Source organism: Mesocricetus auratus, unplaced genomic scaffold, assembly GCF_017639785.1.
Source record: "Mesocricetus auratus isolate SY011 unplaced genomic scaffold, BCM_Maur_2.0 Super-Scaffold_15014, whole genome shotgun sequence".
Lineage (NCBI taxonomy): Eukaryota > Metazoa > Chordata > Mammalia > Rodentia > Cricetidae > Mesocricetus > Mesocricetus auratus.
In genome coordinates this window covers 50,053,537-50,074,348 of record NW_024429186.1, presented here as the reverse complement: position 1 = coordinate 50,074,348, position 20,812 = coordinate 50,053,537, and the positions used below count along the sequence as shown (strand labels likewise).

The following is a 20,812-nucleotide window of genomic DNA, read 5'->3' as shown; positions in this document are numbered from 1 at the left end:
TTACATTACACATCAGCTTTATTTCAGCCTGGGTATTAGTTACATGTATCGCAGACACATATTACTCTTTATTTACTAATCTGAAAACCTGGAAGTAGAACATTCTAGACTGACACTGAAGCATGGTTGGCTTTCACGGTTGTTTCCCAGTGACTAGTCTCATTACTTCTGATTTCCCTTCCTGTTTTCCCCATTTGGAAAGTTTAATTCAACTTATCAAATCTAATTTATTTTATTTTGATAAAAAATGTAAAACTGGTAATGCAATATGGATATGACCTTCATTTGGTGTAACGTTAGTATCATTGTGCAATGTTCTGAAAGCAAAAAGAAACCCACACTCTCTGAAGAGAATGCATGTGTTTTGCCTGTGTTCTGGCAAATTTGGCTCATGTGGGTGCAGCAGAATCTTTTCTGAAGGGAAAATCCAGGCAGTTTTTACTATGTGTCTTTTAAATATTAAGCTTCATAACAAGCAACCACAGCCTATTGGTTTTTGTTCTTTACAATGCTAAATAGTAGAGTTAATTCGGTACATTAAGCTGCAACTGCGTAGTTGCCTTCCAATATCTAGACTGAAACAATTTTTCCATAAATATGCTGAGTTAAAAAGGCTTTGGTGCACTCCAGACTATTACAACATACAGTTTCAAACATTTGAATATGCTACATCATTGATGAGTTATTTGTGTAAATTTAGCTTGATTAGTCATTCATTGTGTGCCTATAGAATTAAAATTTCCAAACAGGTCTAAGAAAATCCTGTAGTTGAAATGCATTCCAAAAATGATTCTCAATACAGGCTTCAGATGAATAATATTAGATGAAGATTTAGGAACCAAGTCAATGCATACTTCTAGTACTATTTTAACCATTTGGAGTTAAAAACAGCTTGGCTATATAAGTGAGTATTACGTTTATATATTTGCCAAGTATTTTAATGAAAGTTTTCAAACCCTGACAAAATAGCATAAATAAATATATTTTTAAATCTGTTTTTAAAATTACACGGCATTAGTCTTACCCAGAATTAAGTAGAAATTCCTATCATTTTATGTTACTGCAAATGTGGCAACAATGACATTTAATCATTTGATTTAAGTATACTTTGGATGATTTAGGGTCAGAAATAAGAAAGCTTTAACTAAAACAAACTTTTGAATGAAATAGAAGCATGCAACTGTAGTAGTTGTTATGTCACTTCCACATCATATAAAGTGACACTCAACAGTGGAGACACTTACTCTTAGTTGTTAGGTCTTGTTTTGCACATTCTCCTTCAGCTATTGACACATCATCAATGGCGATATCACCTTCTATTCCAGGACCTCGAATGCCTTCAAAAATTAGCTACAAATATGATAGATTTTATTAGAGTGGTTGTTGTTTTGCAGAAATATATTCCCTTAGTATCCTCTAAGCACACAGCACAACTCTTCCAGAAGTATGTTAAGGAATGAATCAGTAATATTCATTCTCTCTCTCTCTCTCTCTCTCTCTCTCTCTCTCTCTCTCTCTCTCTCTCTCTCTCTCTCTCTGTCTCTCTCTCTCACTCTCTCTGTCCCATATGGGAACACATTCATGCTATGCAGGTACATAGCACAGGTTTCTTGTGCTTTTTATACTCACTCCTTGACTGCCTGCCTTGGTTTTATTTTGAAATTCTATGTTTAAAACTCGATGATATTTATGAGTACAAACTCATAAATTTGAATCTAGTGAAAAGTCTTTTAATTTCCAGTATTTACAGTAGTCAAGAATGAAAGCTCAATAAATGAATATTGGGAAAATAGATAAGTGATATGAAATAAATTCATAAATTCCAGCTATTATAACAAAATAATGACTAGATAAATTTAATTATTTACTATTGAAGGAGACAAGACTTTTTTTTTTTGGTTTTTTGAGACAGGGTTTCTCTGTGGCTTTGGAGGCTGTCCTGGTACTAGCTCTTGTAGACCAGGCTGGTCTCTGCCCTCCGAGTGCTGGGATTAAAGGCGTGAGCCACCAATGTCCGGCAAGACAAGACCTTTTGAATTATCTTATTAGTCCTCAGGCCCTCTCTTTTTTCCAAAGGGAAGAAAGATACTTTAGGTACCAAAACATAACCAATGTATTTAGTTTTTTATATCCTTAAAATTTTAAAATAAACTATTAATTGATCTTTCCAAATAAACAATAATTCAATAAATAACTCTAGTGTAAGATAATACAGTTGCATGCATTTTATTAAATAATGTTATTTAAGTATTATTTGAAAGTGAAAATGTACTTTGAGCAGCAAGAAAGGTTTGTCTTTTGGTTCATCTTTGAAAAAAATTAATTGAAGATAAGATTATTCTTAGAGTGTTTATGCCACCTGTGCAAAGTTGGTCAATATTTCTCGGTATGCTATGATAATTTTTGCCAATGAAAATCTCTAGTTTTTAATCCAAGACATTAGTTTTCAAGATTTTTCTTAATTCCCCATCCTTAACTTAGAGGCAGCCTGGTAAACAGTCTTTACAATTTAGTAAAGGAAATATTTTAAGAAGTCTTAATTAAAAGATTTAGTTTTAAAATACAGTTTCCTCTTTATCCTTATTATTTACTTATGATAATTAAGACTGCACAAAACCATCTCTGGAAAAGCATCTCAAATAACCTGAATCACTGAAGAGAAAGCAAGATGACAGGCTAAAGTTCAAACACTCAGAACCAAGTTTTCAGTTTAAGAATTTTGAGTCTTCAAATCAAAGGGCAGAAAATGCTAATTTCTATGCTTGAAATAAGACTCTGTTGATGTTAGATTGTTAAGTATGAAACTATCTGGGAGATATCTTCAAAGAGGCGAAGATATAAGTATTTTGTGTGACCTTTGATACAACTCTTAACGGATATGGTAATGATAGAATAAATCAAAATTTCCTCAACCACACCTCTCTTTCATTATGGATGCTGACTCTTTGCTGATGATAACAGGAACAAGGTGCCATCCTAAATCAGCTCTGAGAGTCTTCTTGAGTATTAGTTTAGTTCCACACAAGCAAACATGTTCTACTTTGATAAAGGAGTTATGTTTGTTGGATTAAGGTACTGTGCTGTCATGATTTCTATTTTATGTATTATAAATACTTGAATAGAGTGTTACATAGATTTTTGTTTGTCAGAAACAGAGAAGTGTTCTATCTGGGGAATTTTGATATAATAATTAACTACCCATAATTGTCTCTAGACTTTTCTTGCAGGATTACTCATAATTTAACTTTGAATGGGCTGTGATAGGAAGTAGGAAGAGAAGGTCAGCTAATAATGTTTATGGAGGAAGATACAGGGCTTGCAATGCAGCTATAAAGAAGACAAGGAAACTGCATTCCTATATGCTTTGTATGATGAAATGATGTGAGAGAGAAAAGTTCACCGCGGTTTAGGTAAGATGCTCTACATGTGGGATTTAACTCCGAAGCTGGAATCACTTGAGATTTAAACACTGGAAGTTGGAATCAAAGTTTTCATCGAAAAGAATGTACGAGCAACAGTCTTAGTAGCATTCAGGTTCTCTTAACTCATGAAAGTGAATAGTTTCATGATACCAACAAATTTTCCTTAAATTATACAATTATGTTCACTTAGTAAATTCTCATTGTCTGTAGTCAGGAGTCAATATAAGCCAATATCTTTATACTTAAAAATAAAAGCAAACAGATTATCAAAATCTGTGAGCTCTTTGCAGCTGCTTCCCTGGGATGCCACGTTTTAATTTTAATGGTCCATCACTCTAAAAGTCTCTGTAGTCGTTGTAATACTGATGTCTCTTGTAATACTGATGGATCCTACTGGTTCAATTATTTTGATAATTATTAATTTCTTCTTCTCTTCTTCTCACCTTCCTCTGTAGCTGGATCAGAGTTGCAAAGTCAGATCTACGCTTACATTGAAGATATAATTCTTGAATCAGGAGAGATGTGAAAGACACCTCTTTTTTTGGGGGATTGCAAGGGAGTTACGGGAGAAATTAGAAATTATCTAAAATAATTTAAAATGTGTTCTACCTGCACACTGGCAAGGTGTTGCATTACATGTTTAATTTACAAAGCAACAAAAACAGAACCACCCTTTACCTAGAGGGCTTTCTATACCTAGAGGATCATTTCATTCCATAAAGATATTGAATTTGTTGGATGGTAATAAAAGTTGGATAATTTGAAGATTTGTTAGTTTCACTGACTTTTATAACCACTAATAACACCGTTGAACATTAAGTTGATTTTTTCTACAGAAACCTAGCATGAGCACTAGATAGTCTGTAGAATTCAATCAGGGAATTAGCTGTCATTTATTGGTGAGATAAAAATACTTTCTGACAATATTCTTGTTATACAGGAAGTGTTTTTAATACTTATTTGTAATATGTAATTATTGGAAATCGAATCCAGTGGGGCAGAGAGATACTGTAGTATCATAAAGCTCCTCTAGGGCATGATTGCTAGATTATTTTTGTTTCTAAGATTACAATACTATTACAACATTTCTTTTCTTTTCTCTCTTCAAACCTTCTCATATACTCCTCTCTATTATTCTTCATATTCATGTTTTCTTCTTTCAATAACTGTTTTTGAACACACACACACAGACACAGACACACACACACACACACACATTCCTAAATATAGCCTGCTCAGTGTGCCATAATGTTATTCGTATGTGTGTTTTAAGGACTGTTCATTTGTCCTTGGGCAACAAATTTATATGATTGTCACAGAGAAGACCACTACTCCTGCTCCTCAGTTTCGGGCAGTTTTTTGTGTAGGAGTGAAACTTTCTGGCCTTTCCTTCATCCACTTAGCCATATCCACTGGCATTGTCCTAGCTGCTTGTTTTAATTTTTATTGTAGTTTGCCACTGAAAAGACATGGACTGTTTTTGAACTGTTTGGTTTTCACAAGAATCATTTATCACACTGTTCTACTTATACACTCAAGTCTAACTTAAAATTAAAATATGTAGATCATAGTAGATTTACTAATGACATCAAGTCAAGATCTTGAAGATAGATATATTTTCTAAGAAAAGGTGGATTACAGAAGTAAAAGTTTAGATGTTCAATTCAAATAATATGTCATGTTTGAAAGTTCAAGCATTTAAAAAACATGTCTTTGCAGGTAACTTTCATGTATGTAACAGAGACACTAATGAAACACTGAATTTTATGTATTTTAACTTGGAAGATATGAACGAATTGCAATGTACTCAAGCAATTATATTTACTTTGAGCAAAAAAGGATCTGTGTTTAAAAACCTGTAATGCTGCATTTTTGTGGCCTCATTATTATTCTTTTCTGACTGCTATTTCATCACAATGTTAAACATATTTTTTATTGTGTACTTTTGTGCTGAATTTTGTTTAATGTATTTGAAGGAGTTAATGGCATGTAGCTATCAGGAGAAGTGTCAAAGCTTAGCTTTTCCTGAAAAAGAAAGTTATGTAAAACTTGCTCTTCGTGTGTGACCATGTCGACATTATTTAAACTATTTCCCTCAATGGAAAAGACAATTTTAACTTTTAAATGTTTCCATATTTTCTGCATTTAATACAGAGAAGTAGGGCTCAACTCTCAGCCCTCACATGACAACTTACAACCTTCTGCAATTCCAGTTCCATGGGATCCTATGCACTCTTCTGGCCTCCACTGGCAGAAGGTACACATAGGGTGAACAGACATGCATGCAGGCAAAGCACCCACACACTTAAAATATTTTTGATTAAATAAAGCATATTAACTCTTGGTGGATAACTTCAATGGGGTTTTAGAATGACGTAGGGGGGGTTCTTCATTAAAATGACATGACACTCACATTTGTTTCAAGTAATAGATTAACAGTTTCTGATGAACACAATTCTTATAAAGCATACGCATTTGACAACATAGAGGCAGATAGATAAAACCATTAGAGTTGTGTTTAAATGCCATTTCTCAGTAAGTAAAGAAGAGCTATGTGTAGAGCTAATGAATACAAGCCATTAAAGGATCAAATATTACAATATCATCATATATTGACTTCACTATACAAGGTAGTTTTTGCAAATTTTCACAAGGTTTTTCTTTCTGACAAGAGAAAGATTCTTCTGAATATTGCCATGGAGGGAAATGTAGAAGTTTAAGACTGTAGTTTGAGAAATGACTATCAATATCACTCAAAAATCTCATGATATTAATAGACTTATCTACAATTAATAAAGATATTTATTTTATTTGTTTAATAAATTAACTGAATGTTGCTCAGCCTTTATAAAGGATAGGTGATGGCTGGACAAGCGACCAATCTATCAATGTAGCAGAACATCATTAGGAATCATTTTGCTACTACATTTTCTCCTGGAACCTGATTCACCATGTGAGATATAGAACTGCATGAGAATATGTCTGTTAGTGATAGTGACACTTTCCAGATAATTTTCATTAAAGATGGTAAAGTCATGTTGAGAAGAACATGCTCATAATTTAGTAATAATTATTTATATTTAAATTTCTTTGAAATCTGTTTCCAAATATTCAAATGAGAATCCAAGAGTAAAATATCTTTAATTTCTTTTGGTCAAACTAATGAACTATAAACGGTATTGTTTAATAATGTCTCTTTATACATGATTCCTGGAAGAATGTGGATTGTATTATAAGCAAGGTACACTATTAACAAGACAAGTAAGTTATTTTCCTTGGCACATGGTTTATGAAATACACCGTACTTTATAGGGTTAAAATTGTATTGAGCTTACACTTTGTAAGTTTTGCTCTAATCCTTTCAAATGTAGCGAAATATGTTATCAAATATATAAGCATTACAAACAGTGATGCTGCTAAATTTATTCTATGGGAAAGCCCATAAAGAAATTTCCATGTAATAAAACCTTTATTTGACTTACAGTACAATTTTATTTTCACTAATTAAACTGACTGCAGATGCTCAACAGGACAGGCAGTGTGTATGCTGTGAGAGTTTTTAGATCATCGTGATTAAAGTTTCAATCAAATAAAACTACATAAATCTTGGTGAAAGATGCACTCAACACCACTCATATCTAATTTACTACTCCAAAAGAAAAGAGAATATCATGTTTTCTACTTGACTTAGAAATATTTTCAGATGTTATATGCTTGAATGATGTAACATTATACAATTTAATTTATTTGACATTATATTTGTATCTATTGTTGTTACAATGTTTTTTGCTAGGCATGACATAACAGAAAGTATTTTAAAACTCTTCATGCTGCATAAGATATTTCAGAATAAAATTCTTTTAATTTGAAATAATTCTAAGTAATAATAAAGAAAAATAAAGCAAGTTGAAAAAGTATAATATATCAGGGTATGAATAGTTTCCTTGCAAAGTTAAGAATAATGAAATGAAAAACATTTTAATTAAATAAACAATGTAGTCAATAGATCAAAAATACATCATGAAATGAATAGCAATGTCATAATTAAAAATTATTACTCATCTTGATTTCTCACTGGTAATTTAGCTAAAAATACACTGATCCATAATTTTTACCTTCTGATGGTATCCACCTCAAACAAAGCTCCATTTGAAACACACAAATTATTGAATGAAATAGTCTAAACAAAGGTTTACGGGGCATAGAGTATCAAACCCTGGTATGGAAACGATGATAATCATAAAAACCAAAATAGATCCATGGGAAATGTAAATCAAGTCACTCAATGCTTGCCCTGTGTAGAGTTTTCAGACTATTGTAATATGAACCAGTTTGAAATCTGGTAGAAAAATCTGACTAGAAGAGATTGATTTGAGAACATCCATACATAAGAGGCAGGCAGAGTTTTGTTGTTTTTTTTTTAAGTATTATACATGAATGGCCTTTAAACTATGTTATAAACTTTTGCTTCACCTAATCTTGTCTGGGTTTGATGCATTTGTTCCTGAAGTTGTGTTCCAAAGATTAATTTACGTCAATTTAGACTTGGATTTAGTGATGTACTTCTTAAGCCTATGGCACAATAGGAAGAAAACAAAGTAAATATGGTCGGGCATAAATAATACCAGGAAATACTAAAAAAGGGGGAGCATATGGGTGTTTAGAGAGGAAGACAAAGAGAATTTAAAGAAGGAAAGAGAAATACAGCGAGAAAGGGAAGGGAAGAAAAAAGTGGTTTTCTTTAATAAGTCTTAATTCTTAATGAGGTGATAATTTTTTTATCATTTTTTAAAGCGTGCCTGAGGATTCAGAAGGCAAAGTCAGCCACAAGCTATGGTGGTCAGGCGGTGCTGGCACACACCTTTAATCCCACCATTTAGGAGGTAGAGGTAGACAGATGTCTGTTAGTTCAAGGCCACACTGAAGTATTCGAAATTGATCCAGTCTTAAAGAGAAACTGCTCACACAAAGATGATCTCAGCACCTGGGATCACAAGCTTTGCTTTTAGTCTCTGCCCTAGAGAGGTGAATAAAAGACAGGAGCCCAGCGTCTCAGGCTGCATTCTGAGATAGTCTCTGGGTTCTCTTCAGCCACATTGAAGAGAGGCAGCCATGTAAGCCTTGGTGAACAAGAGCTTGTGGAACAACCCTTTCAGCCTGAGCTAGAGGTAAGAGGTAGTGGCCGGATGCTTTGCTTTTCTGATTTTCATCTTGAAGCTTGAACTTCCAGTATCAATCTCTGGGTCATTTATTGTTCATATTACACCTTAAAATGTATATATATTGTTTCTAAGTCACTTAAGGACATCATTGTAAATGCTTCACTCTATTTACAAAAATCCAGTATCTACTAAGTTAAAATTCATAATGCTTACCACCCAAATTATAGATTTTCAAAGAAGAATATAATGATCCATAAAGAAAAGAAGAATCTAATTATTAAAACCATCCAAGAATTGAAATAGATGTACATAAGCAGATAGTGACTCCAAATAATTATTGATGATTTGGCTTCTTGGGCTTAAGGCATTTACTAGAGAAATGAAAACATTTTATAAAAAGACTAACATTAAATTTATAGAGATGAAATACCCAATTGCTGAGATGAAAAATCCACTGAAAGAGACTAAATATAGAGTATATATCACAAAAAATGATTGTTGAATATATAGGTAGACTATAAGCTATTCAAAATCAAAGTTGGGGCAGTGGTGATGTATTCCTATAATGCCAGCTCATGGGGCGGTAGAGACAGAGGAAGGCAGAGCTCTGAGTTGAGGCCAGCGTGGTCTACAGAGTCAGTTCCAGAAAAGCTGAGGCTATACAAAGAAACCCTGTTTCTAAATCTGTACCTACCACACACACACACACACACACACACACAGAGAGAGAGAGAGAGAGAGAGAGAGAGAGAGAGAGAGAGAGAGAGAGAGAGAGAACAAAGAAACACAAAATTTCGAGGGTGAGTCTGAAAGGATAGAATGGGGAACAATGAAGTGTGAAGAAACCAGCCAGGTAGTCCTCAATTTTCATATAATGATGAGCCCATGGGGCCAAGAAGTTCAGTAAATTAGGAATACACAGAAAAAGGACATACCAAAGCATATCAGAATCTAAGTTCTCACAACCAGCAATAAGGAGAAAAATCTTAAATGATCTTGGAGAAGGAAGCTTGCACAATAGAGAGAAGAATAAATGTGTGTACAGCCAAGATTCATACTTGGAAGGAATACAGAGACAGAGAACATCCTGAGAGTTCTAAAAGAAAAACCACTAAGCTATGCCTAGAGGAAATGATTTTTTTTTGAAAAATGAAGGTGAACAAGACAATTTTTAAAAGTACACAAGGTGAAAAGAATCCATCCTCAACAGGCCCACACTTCAAGAAATGTCAGATGAAGTCCTTCAGGCCAATCAAAACTGATAGCAGATGAAAGTAGGGACTTTCTAGTGCTATAAATCTATGAAAACATCCAAGAAAAACAAAGAATGGAAAGTACATTGAGAATCAACTAAACAAACCCAAACTGCCTTCTATAGCAGAAGCAGAGCTTAGTATAGCAGAGAGAATTTCTCCTAGGCTTCCATAGACCGCTATGAAGACAGTTTGCTTTATTTTACCATTCTTGAATATCTGTCTGTAAATTCCTTTAAAATATATAATATAATCATGTTTCTGTGATTTTACGCAGATTTCAAACACAGTTTCATAGGTATTGGACCTGGACAGCTTTTGTGAATTTAAAACACTCCTTTGATTTCTGGTAACAAAAGATCCCAGATTTCCTTCTTTTGAACAACAGTTGTGAGAAACCAAGTCTGGTGGACTGAGATTGGCCAAATCAGAAGGAAAAGGGACTTAACTCTAGAAGCCTGCGACTTCAGCCTCGGGCCTGGTGCTCTGCCTGCTGGAGTGAGAGTCTTCTTAGCACTCATGTTCCGGGGCAACTACTATCTATAGTCTCCATGCTGCCTCTTGGATAATGAACTAGGTTTTCTCGAAAACATTATCTAATAAGCAAACTCTGTACTTCCCTTAATGTGAAAAACTGATAGATGAAAAGGTCTATTTGAATAAATCATATTATAAGTTAATATTTTACTATTGGCAATTCAATTAACTCTGAATATTGAAGGGGGTTTAGTCAAGACAGTTAATTCCTTTTTTTTTCTTCTAATTTCCGTGTGCTCTCATTTAAATTTCTAAGGTCCCTTTCTGTAGAATTACCATGGTGGCTGGGACCCTGTACAAATATCCTGAAAACTGGAGGGCCTTTGCTGCTCAATACATTGGGGATCAGGTCTGCATGCTTTCTGTACCACCCCACTCCACTTTGGTCAAGCTACTGCACCCCAGAAATAGGCCACTGAAAAATGCACAAGGAGAGATAAGGCTGCTGAGTTCTCTAAAGGAGAAGATTCCATGGTGGTAAGCTAGTGTCACTGGTTGATCTCACAGTTGTCTGCACCCTGCTGTGTCTCTGTAACTAGGGCTCAGAGCCTTCTTTTCCCCTGGCCTTAACCACTACCAGAGGCTCATTTCTTACCTGCATTAACTAGACCCATTTCAGGACTCTCTTGGTGGGAGGGAAGCTGCGTGGGAAGATGACCCAGTCTGATGCTAAGTTTGCAGAGAATCAGCCTAAAAAAGGATACCCCAGGAAAGAAAAGGTTCATGGCAAGAGAAGCAGAAGCCCCAGGCTGAGTGGAAAGAAGAAAAAAGGCAGTTGACTCAGCTCCTGAGGAGATGGGTGGATTTGAGTAGGCACTGCCAGCTGAGTCCAAGGCCAAGGGTCGCTAAGCTCATGTGCCCAAGAACACCTTCCTGTTAGATGAGTTTAAGCATTAAGTACTCCAATGAGTACTCTCTGTGGAGCTGGCATATTTGGGACAGCATTTTGATAAGGATGGCTGGCCCCTATGGGTATGCCCAGTACCACTTCCCTGAAGAGCTTATCCAGGACTTAATGAGTTGCAACCACATCACCGGAATGCTCCAGTGATTGAACAAACTGAGGAAGAATGCCTTTGCTAATGTCATCCTCTTTGTAACTAATGACAGCAACTCCATTTCTGGCATTTGGGTCCTCTGTGGCCAAGAGCCTATTTTTCTGCTGAGTCAAAATTTGCAGGTAGACTATGAATTATACACGTAGTGGGTCCTGGATCCCAGTAGTGAGGAGATCCAGACCCTGGTTGGAGAGTACTTTTCGTGTAAGGGGATGTTCTAGCATGTGGATAAAGCAGTTAGTCAAGACACAATCTTCAAGTAAACATGTTTTGTTGTCACCTAACTGCCTGTACCCACCCTTCCATGACTACAGGGGTCATTAAAGGAAACTGAATATTGAAAAAAAATTTTAGTGGATGCTGTATCTCATATAAAATATAACTTGTATCTCTGTGACTTATCTAAAACCTAAGCATGCCAACTACCTTCTATAAATTACCAAAAAATATTCATTTGAAAATTTAGAAGTTCTATTTATCATAAAAGAAGAATTTTACAAATTATGTTATAAGACAGGACATTCTACCAGTAATTTACTTCTTTTCTAAACTAAGTTTCTCTCTCTCTCTGTCTCTCTCTCTCTGTCTCTCTCTCTTTGTCTCTCTCTCTCTTGATCCTATGAATTCGTGGTTTTCTGTAAGATACTACTTAGGAGGGGTGTGTCTGTTACAGTTCCTCTTTGATATGGTTGCATTGTTGATTCCCTCATTTCAGTATGTAAAACTTTCCTTGTTAATATCAAGTATTCAGGCAGTTTTCAGTAAAAGGTACAATCTGATGACACAGGCACACCTTTGTCTTCAAAACTTCAAGACTGGTAATTACAACAATTTATCCCATATCTTTAAAAGGTCTTGGTTCTCATGAAGTTTTATGAACATGTATAAGACAGAAGTAATCATTTATGTCCCTGAATCTGATCTTTCCCCCCTCCCTTTCTGCAATCTAAACCAATCCGTAGTTAAGGCATTATTCAACACTTTGTAAGCCAAATATCCATAGTAAGTAATGTCTGCTTCCAAGATTCCATTCATGAAAAGTGTTCTGTTCCTGTTTATCTATAAGTACATCCCAAGATCTCTCTCCATGTGTACCAGTTAGCTCCCAGAATATCTTACAACAAGAATTCTACTCAATTCTTACGCCTACCAATAGACTATAAGCAGGAACTCAGTTGTTTTCCCAACTGATGTCTAAAGAAATAAAGGATTGTCCTGGAGGTGTTTAACAGATGTTTATTAAGCTGACATAATGTCAATAAAGGATTGTCTTGACTGTAACATTACCATAATTTAAATCCTTCTTGTGTATGTGTTTCATTTAATCAATTTAGATGAAGAGGTCCATGTAGGAAGCAAAACATGTAGAGAGGAGCATCAATACTTTATAAAAATAATCTTCAGTGTACACACACACACACACACACACACACACACACACTTTAATCTTAGTTGTGCTTCAAATCCCATCTTCCCAGGTTAAGTTGTTTCAGTTTTTACAATTTTATTATCCTTCACAGATGCAAAATGTTTCTGTGCATTCATAGATATATGACTCCAAGTAGTTTTAATTAATTCCTTACGCTCTACTCTTGTGAAGAAATTTTTTCATTTTATCAACTTGTTAGACCTCTCAGTCATAATTGTCCAAATTATGACAAAAGAGGTTCTGTCAATGAAAAGATTGCATAATTGGATCAATCTGATTCTCTGTATTTTTATATGTGTGCCATGACTTTCATGCATTATATCATTGAGTGGATTTGAGTCTTTTCAAAATAAGAATAAAACTGGTTTAAGTGCGATTAGATGTTAAAGATGTGTTGTTAATTTAAAGAAATAAAATACTCTGGTATATGTTGGCTAGAAATGTATGAAAATATAGGTAGGTACACGTATGCATTTATATACATATGTTGGTATAGTTACTTAAATCACAAAAGCTATGCTGCCAACTTTATCAAAGCAGCTTGTAGAAATACCATCTTTTACAATGATTCTTAAAGCTTCTTTCTTCCTCCCTTCCTTCTTTTCTTTCTTCCCTTCCTTCCTTTCTTCCTTTTTTTTGATTTTTCAAGATGGAGTTTGTCTATGTAACTTTGTAGACCAGGTTGGCTTCGAACTCACAGAGATCCTCCTGCTTCTGTCTCCTGAGTGCTGGGATTAAAGGCATGTGTCACCACTGCCTGGCTAACGTTTCTTATTTAAATTACAAACATTAAGTCATTATTTTCTTGATATATTTATAGGTGACTTTTTGGTATTTAACTGAAGTCTTACTTCAAACAGAAAGAAAAATAATTTGTTTAAAAATTCTGATTTTGATTGAAGTAATAAGTGACTGAGGTGGAAAATGTTTTTAAAATTCCATCAATAATTATTCCACAAATTAATAGAGTACTGATACCCAGTTTTATTAGTGTGAAAATCTCTATTATTTTCTATAGAGAATAAAATACATGCAAGTGATTCTATGGAAATGGATGATTATGCAAATACCTTGAGGTGTTTTGTTTTGTTATTTCCAGAGACAGAATTTCTCTTTGTAGTCCTGGTTGTCTTAGAACATGCTTTGCAGACCAGGCTAGACTCAACTCAGAGATCTACCTACTTCTGCTTCTCAAGTGCTGGGATTAAAGTAATGTACTACTAATTGCCCTATGCAATATCTAGTGTTTTTATAGGTTACTTTCTATATTCTATTTCATAGATGCTAATAAATACACATTTTGGCTTCATAAAATAGCTTTTCAAACTGAAGAGAAACTAAAATACATGATTTTTATTTGCTTTATACAGAATTTCTGATTATTAACATCCTACTTACTGCTTCTTTAGGATATGTATCTAGTGTTGCATTCCATACACAGAAATGTGAACAAATTTATTTCTTACCTGAAATGAAGTAATTGGATATATATTAACATGAGCCTCATTCCATCGTTGTCCTTTATTCCCACTTGAAGACCATAGAGGATTCTCTATCGTTGTCTGCCCTTTCAAACGTAGATATACATTTAAAACACCTAAAATAACAATAGAATTGTATGTTGTATATTTGTGTCTGCTTCAAGTTTGTTTATCCTTGACCAAACATTTATAAACATTAAAATTAAGTATTGCAGAGCATTCTAGAGTCGTCTTCTCTCCTTTTCTTTCTTATCTTGTTGTCATGGTGTGATCCAGAGATAACAACATTCTATTTCCTAGAAACTAAATATTACTAAATGACTTTGCAGTGAAGGTTCAGGTTTCTGAGGTGGACAGGCTGTCCTAGATGGTCTTAGTGGGATCTAAGTGGAGTCACACTTATGTGGACCAACAACAAAAGGCATTTTATTCAGGAGAGAAGACAGGCTTGTAAAAGATGTTATTTCCTACTGAAGAGAGAAGATATATCTACCAGTCAAAGAATAAGAGCTAGAAGAGGCAAGAGGATAGATTTTTTCCCAGAATTCCCAGAAGGATGCTTTCTTGATTTCAGCACCCCAATCTTTTAATATTTATTTTGGTTTCATTTTCCAGAACTGTACAGTAATGCATCAATTCTGTTTCAAGCTCAGCTTGTTGTCATTTGCTATTCATCACAACAGTGGAGAGTCAGCAGCATTGACTCATGTGATAAATGGCCCACACGCTAATTTGATCTTCATTTTGACTTGTATAACCATTTAGTATCTTTTTTCTTTAAAATGAAATCACATATATATTCATCTAAGTCTTATTTTCCTTTTGAAAGAAGTATTGAAGATAAAATAGATAGCTTTTTTATTTCATCATTTAACACATCTTTTCAGTTTTGTGTGTTGTACACAAAAATGTAAGTAATGATGATAACAGTATTGATACAGTATAATGTATGTTAAGGACTTGTGCATACAAGAAATGAATCTTTTCAGGGTCCTATAAGGTGCTTACTGCAGTTATCCTATGCTGCAGATGAGAATAGTTACAGGAGTTAAGCGATTTTCCCTATGTAGTGTAACAAGAAAATACAGAGGCAAGCTTTAAACTCAGAATGTAAATTTTATATCATTTGATAAAGCTATCCATATTTTAAAAAAACGAACTGCATTGAAACGATATATTACATTATTATGTTGAACAAAGAACTTGCTATAAGAATACATTTTAATTGCTAATAGATGAAACTTTTTTATTTTAGGGTTTATTCCTCTAGGTATATGGATGAAAATAATGTATGTTTACATCCACAAAATTATGTGTATTTTAATTGTTCTACCTTTCTTATTGTTTTCACATACTACTCCAAGATTTTTCATATTTTTCTGTTTAAATGTATTGGCTACTTACATATTTCTACACACATTTTATAGCATAGTACTTTAATTTCTACACTGTGGTTTCTCTTCTTTTGCTTCTAATAACACCACCCATTATCCAATTATTATATTCTACATGACATATTCTTTTGTGACTTCTCTAACTTTCCCATTTTTAACTAGCTTCTGCTTTTTTTCACCCACTACTCCATCATTCACCATTTTTTGTTTCCTAAATTTAATTCTCTTATTATATTAATAAAAATTGTACATGGAGTTAAAGTTAGTGAATCCTTTTCAACATGTATGCTTCTCTGCATTCTGCCCCTGCCTCTCTCCCACTCTCCACCTCTGTGTCTCTTATCTCTCTTTCTCTCCATTCCCACATTCTTTACTCCTCTTCGGCAATATAAATCAATCCTGTATTGATTTTTTTTCCTCCAGAAGGGCACGTTAGTACTTCTCTTTCATTTATTTCATATGGAAAAATTGATTAAACTAAAAGAAAATTGATCTCTTCCACATATTGATAAATGGATTGGTTAAAGGTTAAGAATAATCCTAATTTTTAGATAAGATCATTATCATTATAATTAACAAATTGTGAAGGCTATCAATCTGTGAGAATTTATTTGAGGTTATAATTTACTTTGGTGAAACACATATCAATATATACTAGTAAATGTTATAGACTGAGTCTGAAATGGCCCACAATGACTTCTGTGCCAAACACTTAGTTTCTAGTGCAATGTTGAGAGTTACACATTTAGGGAAGTGAACTGATCATTAGAATTTTGACCTAATGCATGAATGACTTATGTTTGATGAAATCATTGGAGGCTGAGAAGAGAGACTAAGAGGTAAAGTCTGGATGGAAGAAGGGAGGTCCCTGGGGGCTACTCCAGAGAGAAGCATCATGTACAAGTCCCTTCCTCATCCCCATCTCTCTGTGATTCCCAGATATTGTGAGGTCAGCAGCTTTCCCCCAGGTTGCTGGTCTGTCATGTTACTGCTGTACCATAGGATTTCAAACATGAAATCAAGTTATGCGAGAGTGAGAAAATGTCAAACCAGGAGCCAAAATAAATCTTTCCTTTATTGAGTTATTTATTCTAGGTGTCTTGTGACAGGAAGAAAAATCTGACTATCAGTGACATTATCTTATGAGTAGTTACATCCATTATCTCAGAATTTAAAGGAGCGTTTCTTGTTAGGGGATATGCCTTGCTGTAACCGTATTTATAATTTCTTTATTAACTACTTTTTTAATGTGTATATTAATTCACACTTTAGTTATTTTGCTTATACATTTTATACGAAAACCTTTTTCTCTGTATCTAAACAATGCAGTTCTAAATAATCTTAAAGTTAAAATTAGATTTAGATTAAACAAGATGAGTCATAATTAATTGTGACTAGCTTATATTTTAGAAGGAAAATTGTTTTATAAGAAAAAAAGATGCCGGGCACTCAGGAGGCAAAGACAGGTGGATCTCTGTGAGTTCAAGACCAGCCTGGTATACAAGAGCTAGCTCCAGGACAGCCTCGAAAGCCACAGAGAAACTCTGTCTTGAAAAACCAAAATAATAATAATAATAATAATAATAATAATAAAATAAAAAAGAAAAAGAAAAAAAGATACTTTAAAATATTGAAATGAGGTTTCCACTCATGTTAAAATTTAAACATCTTCTCATGTAAGTGCTAACAATCATTTTATTGTGTCAGAATAATACAACGTGTTTCTTAGCTGGTATATTTCTAAGATAATGGCAAAAGCTCATAAATAAACAAATGACTTGCCCCCTAGCATTTCCTATTGTAGTTCATAAACCAGAATCTGCTATCAAAAGACATTTAACCCTATTCCAGGTCATTTTGGTCAACAAAGTATAACTTGTGCAACAGAATAAAGCTCCTTGAGAGAACTTAGAGTCAGCAGAGCTGATTCAGCACATTATTACATTATTACAGTAAAAATTCCAACATGCACATGATGGATTGTGTTAATACCCTTTAAAAGTAATTTTAAATCTTCAGAGAGATGGTTTATGCTTGAGTAGGCACCAGATGCCAGAATGTATGAGCTTAGCCATCCCCAAGGATCTTCTAATATTACGTAGTTCTATGATAAAAGCTGGAAGTAGCTAAGTGAACCATATTTCTCTTCCTTGGCTCCCAGTAGTCAAAGGCTAAATGACCTAGGTTGTTTTATATAATAGATAATGACCAAAATTAGGGCTTCTTTTTTGTAGTAGTCACCATTCATATTTAATATTATTTCATTTAAATTATCATATAAAATGTAATTTTCATCAACATTATTTACCATCACGATTACCTAGTTATCATCTTTCTTTAAGTATTCACATAATTGTCTCTTGATTATTTAACTATAAAATATATTAGATGTTTTAGAAAGCAATTTAATGATACATCCTAAAATGTACATTCATCTTTACCATAGATACTTGAAACTGAGAAGTTTGTAAGAATTAATTTGTAATTTGGTTTATTCTAAGGTCTGGATATCACTTGCATATAAATAGCATTTTTATTATAATCAGAAACATAGACTCATTAATTGAAGTTTCACATCCTATGAAAAGATGAGAATGGGGCAAAATTATCTGACTCCAGGCAAGATCAGTGTGTATTGACAGGTAATTGTTAACATCATTTGTTTTATGCACACATACAAAGTGAGAAATTATAAAGTCATTATTTCCTGCTTGAATTGAGATAGCTGCATTGAAATGCTTTTCAACATGTAATTGCAACAATATCTTAAACCAAAGAATCAGGTCAATTTCTTCCATCATTACCATGCTTCTGGCACCTAGCTGAACTTATGCCATACATTTTTCTATGGTGGCACTCTATTTAGGCCTCTACCATGCTAATTTAGATCCCTTAATTGCATCTTTTGGTTCTTCAGCTCTAACCCTCACCTGGAACAGTGTTTTCCATTGTCACACCTTAGTATCTACTGATTTTCAAATCTGCAACTTTTGTTTTCTACTTTTTCCTACTTCTACTGGAGGGTGCTGTTCTTTCTAACTCTACAAAGAAAGTTTTATGATAATGTTGTTATCCTGGTATTTCTTCTTGTTCACCCAGAGTATAGGCCTGTTAATACATTTGAGAGAATATACTTTCCCTTATTCAGTAGTTTATTAAGTCAACTCCCTGAAAAACAATTTGATTAATGGTAAAAATTTACCATAATTCTCAATTATTTTCTATAAAACTTTAAAGAGGGCTAAGCACTCACCTCATGCAATTGTTCCTGATAAACTGGATAGTGAATGAAAGATTCACCAGTTAAAAAATTAATGTTAAATCTTTGCTTTCAATAAAGGGAATTTAAATGTCTATTACATTGGGTGAGAAGAAAAACCAGTTAGATTTTTTAACCATTAATTCAGTTGATGAAATGATATTATCTAAGAACTATAGCTCAGACAATTGTTTTAAATATTCTGGCCTCTACTAAGCAGATTCTAAGGAATAATCTTCAGTGCATATGAAAGATATGACTTTGAACAATGCACACTATATGTATGTAAATATCATAATAAAACTCTTCACTTATAATTAATATATAGTAGCTACATTTTTAAGAGTAATGTAGAGGAGGAAATGCAGAGGTTGTTTGTGCTTGTGAAACAAGTATTAAGAGGTAAATGCATTATAGGTTAATTATAGCTTTCATTAGGGTGTTTGTAATAATTGTTTCTAATAACATTTGTTCATAAGAAGCAAAAAAGTTAGATTCTACTCACATCTCCTACTCTAATCACTTATTAAAGAAGGCAGTTTACAGAAAGAACGTCCTATGATATTGTCAGTTGTTAAATATAATAAAGTATTCATTGAAGTCATTGACTTATTCTTAGCAGAAACCAGCTATTATCAAGTCATCACAGTGTAGTCGCTAATAACTAATATTCAAATGAAGACTACTAAGGATATTCCTGTTGTAGTTCCCAAACAATCTAGAAACTGCAATTCTCAGGGAACTTAATTTTAAGAATTTACCAGTGAAATATTTTTTTGCTTTTTATTTGTATTTTCAAAAATTGTGTGTGTGTCTTATTGGTTGTTTACATATGCACCCTGATCATGAAGCTGTCCGTGGATGAGAGGCAATTCTCCATGACCTGATGGGGATGCTAGGAACACCAGTCCTCTTAACCTGTGAGCTGTCTCTACAGTCAAAGAAAAATCTTAAAAATAATATTTTCTTACATGCATTCATTATACTTGTGATCATATGCCCATTCCCCACACAATTAAGAGGAATACAGTCTCTGATCAAAACTAGAAACAAAAGTCAGTCTCCTAAAACCACTCAAAATAGTCACTTTTCACTGTTGTCTATACAAAGTCATTTCTATCACTATTTAAATATATTTGAATTGCATCATATCACACAGTCCAGAAACATTAATCCACTTCTTGTGAGAAAAATAACCAACGATATTTTTATAAAGAGAGGGTTAATGAGACATTAACTCCAGATCTTTAAGTATCATTTCTATATTAAGTTAAATCATCACATGCCACAGCATTTCAGACACAATTTCACTTTCTTAGGCATATGTATTATCAACGTCTGTGCTTTTATTTGAGGCTTTCTTATGTGAATTGCCTGTGACACTATTGGGGGGTTACTCATATTAAGTCATTATTCTTGAATTAATTATTAAGACATATGTGACAGTTTCCCCCATATTTTGTGTCATTAACCAGAGCCCTAGATGCAAATCCACTGGGGGACAATAACTGAGTTAGTATTTTCTCATTTGCACAGTGGAAGAAGTTTTCTTGAATTGTCTTTCATTTCCTGTCTGTACTCTGTATGCTTTCTCATGTTATTCTTTTAATACAAACAAAAAGTCATGTAACTACTTCAAGTCATCTTTTAAACCTATTAAGCCCTTGTTCTTCTGAAGAATCATGTAGAAATCCATTTTGGTTATTGTTCTCAGGGAGACTGCAGTGGAACATCTTCAGTGTGACATGAATGTCCTATGCAGACATTTGTACCAGGGATTACGAAAACAAAGGGGCCAGAGAGAGCTGACAACAAAC

At 33.9% G+C, this 20,812-nt stretch overlaps 1 protein-coding gene and 1 pseudogene across 3 annotated transcripts in view; one reads left to right on the top strand and one right to left on the bottom strand.

Annotated features, from left to right (window-relative positions):
• The window catches only part of Mdga2 (MAM domain containing glycosylphosphatidylinositol anchor 2), an 819,241-nt gene that overhangs the window by 5,395 nt on the left and 793,034 nt on the right, over window positions 1-20,812 (bottom strand). For all 3 annotated transcript variants that reach the window (XR_005876310.1, XR_005876311.1, XM_005072803.3), the window contains exons 15-16: window positions 14,328-14,458; window positions 1,245-1,350 (exon numbers count right to left, since the gene is read on the bottom strand). Coding sequence is in view for 1 of the 3 variants with exons in the window: in XM_005072803.3 (XP_005072860.1) it covers window positions 1,245-1,350; window positions 14,328-14,458 (237 nt within the window). In the remaining 2 variants the exon portion in view is untranslated. The remainder of the gene's footprint in view (window positions 1-1,244; window positions 1,351-14,327; window positions 14,459-20,812) is intronic.
• Window positions 9,414-11,757, top strand: LOC106021360 (annotated as a pseudogene).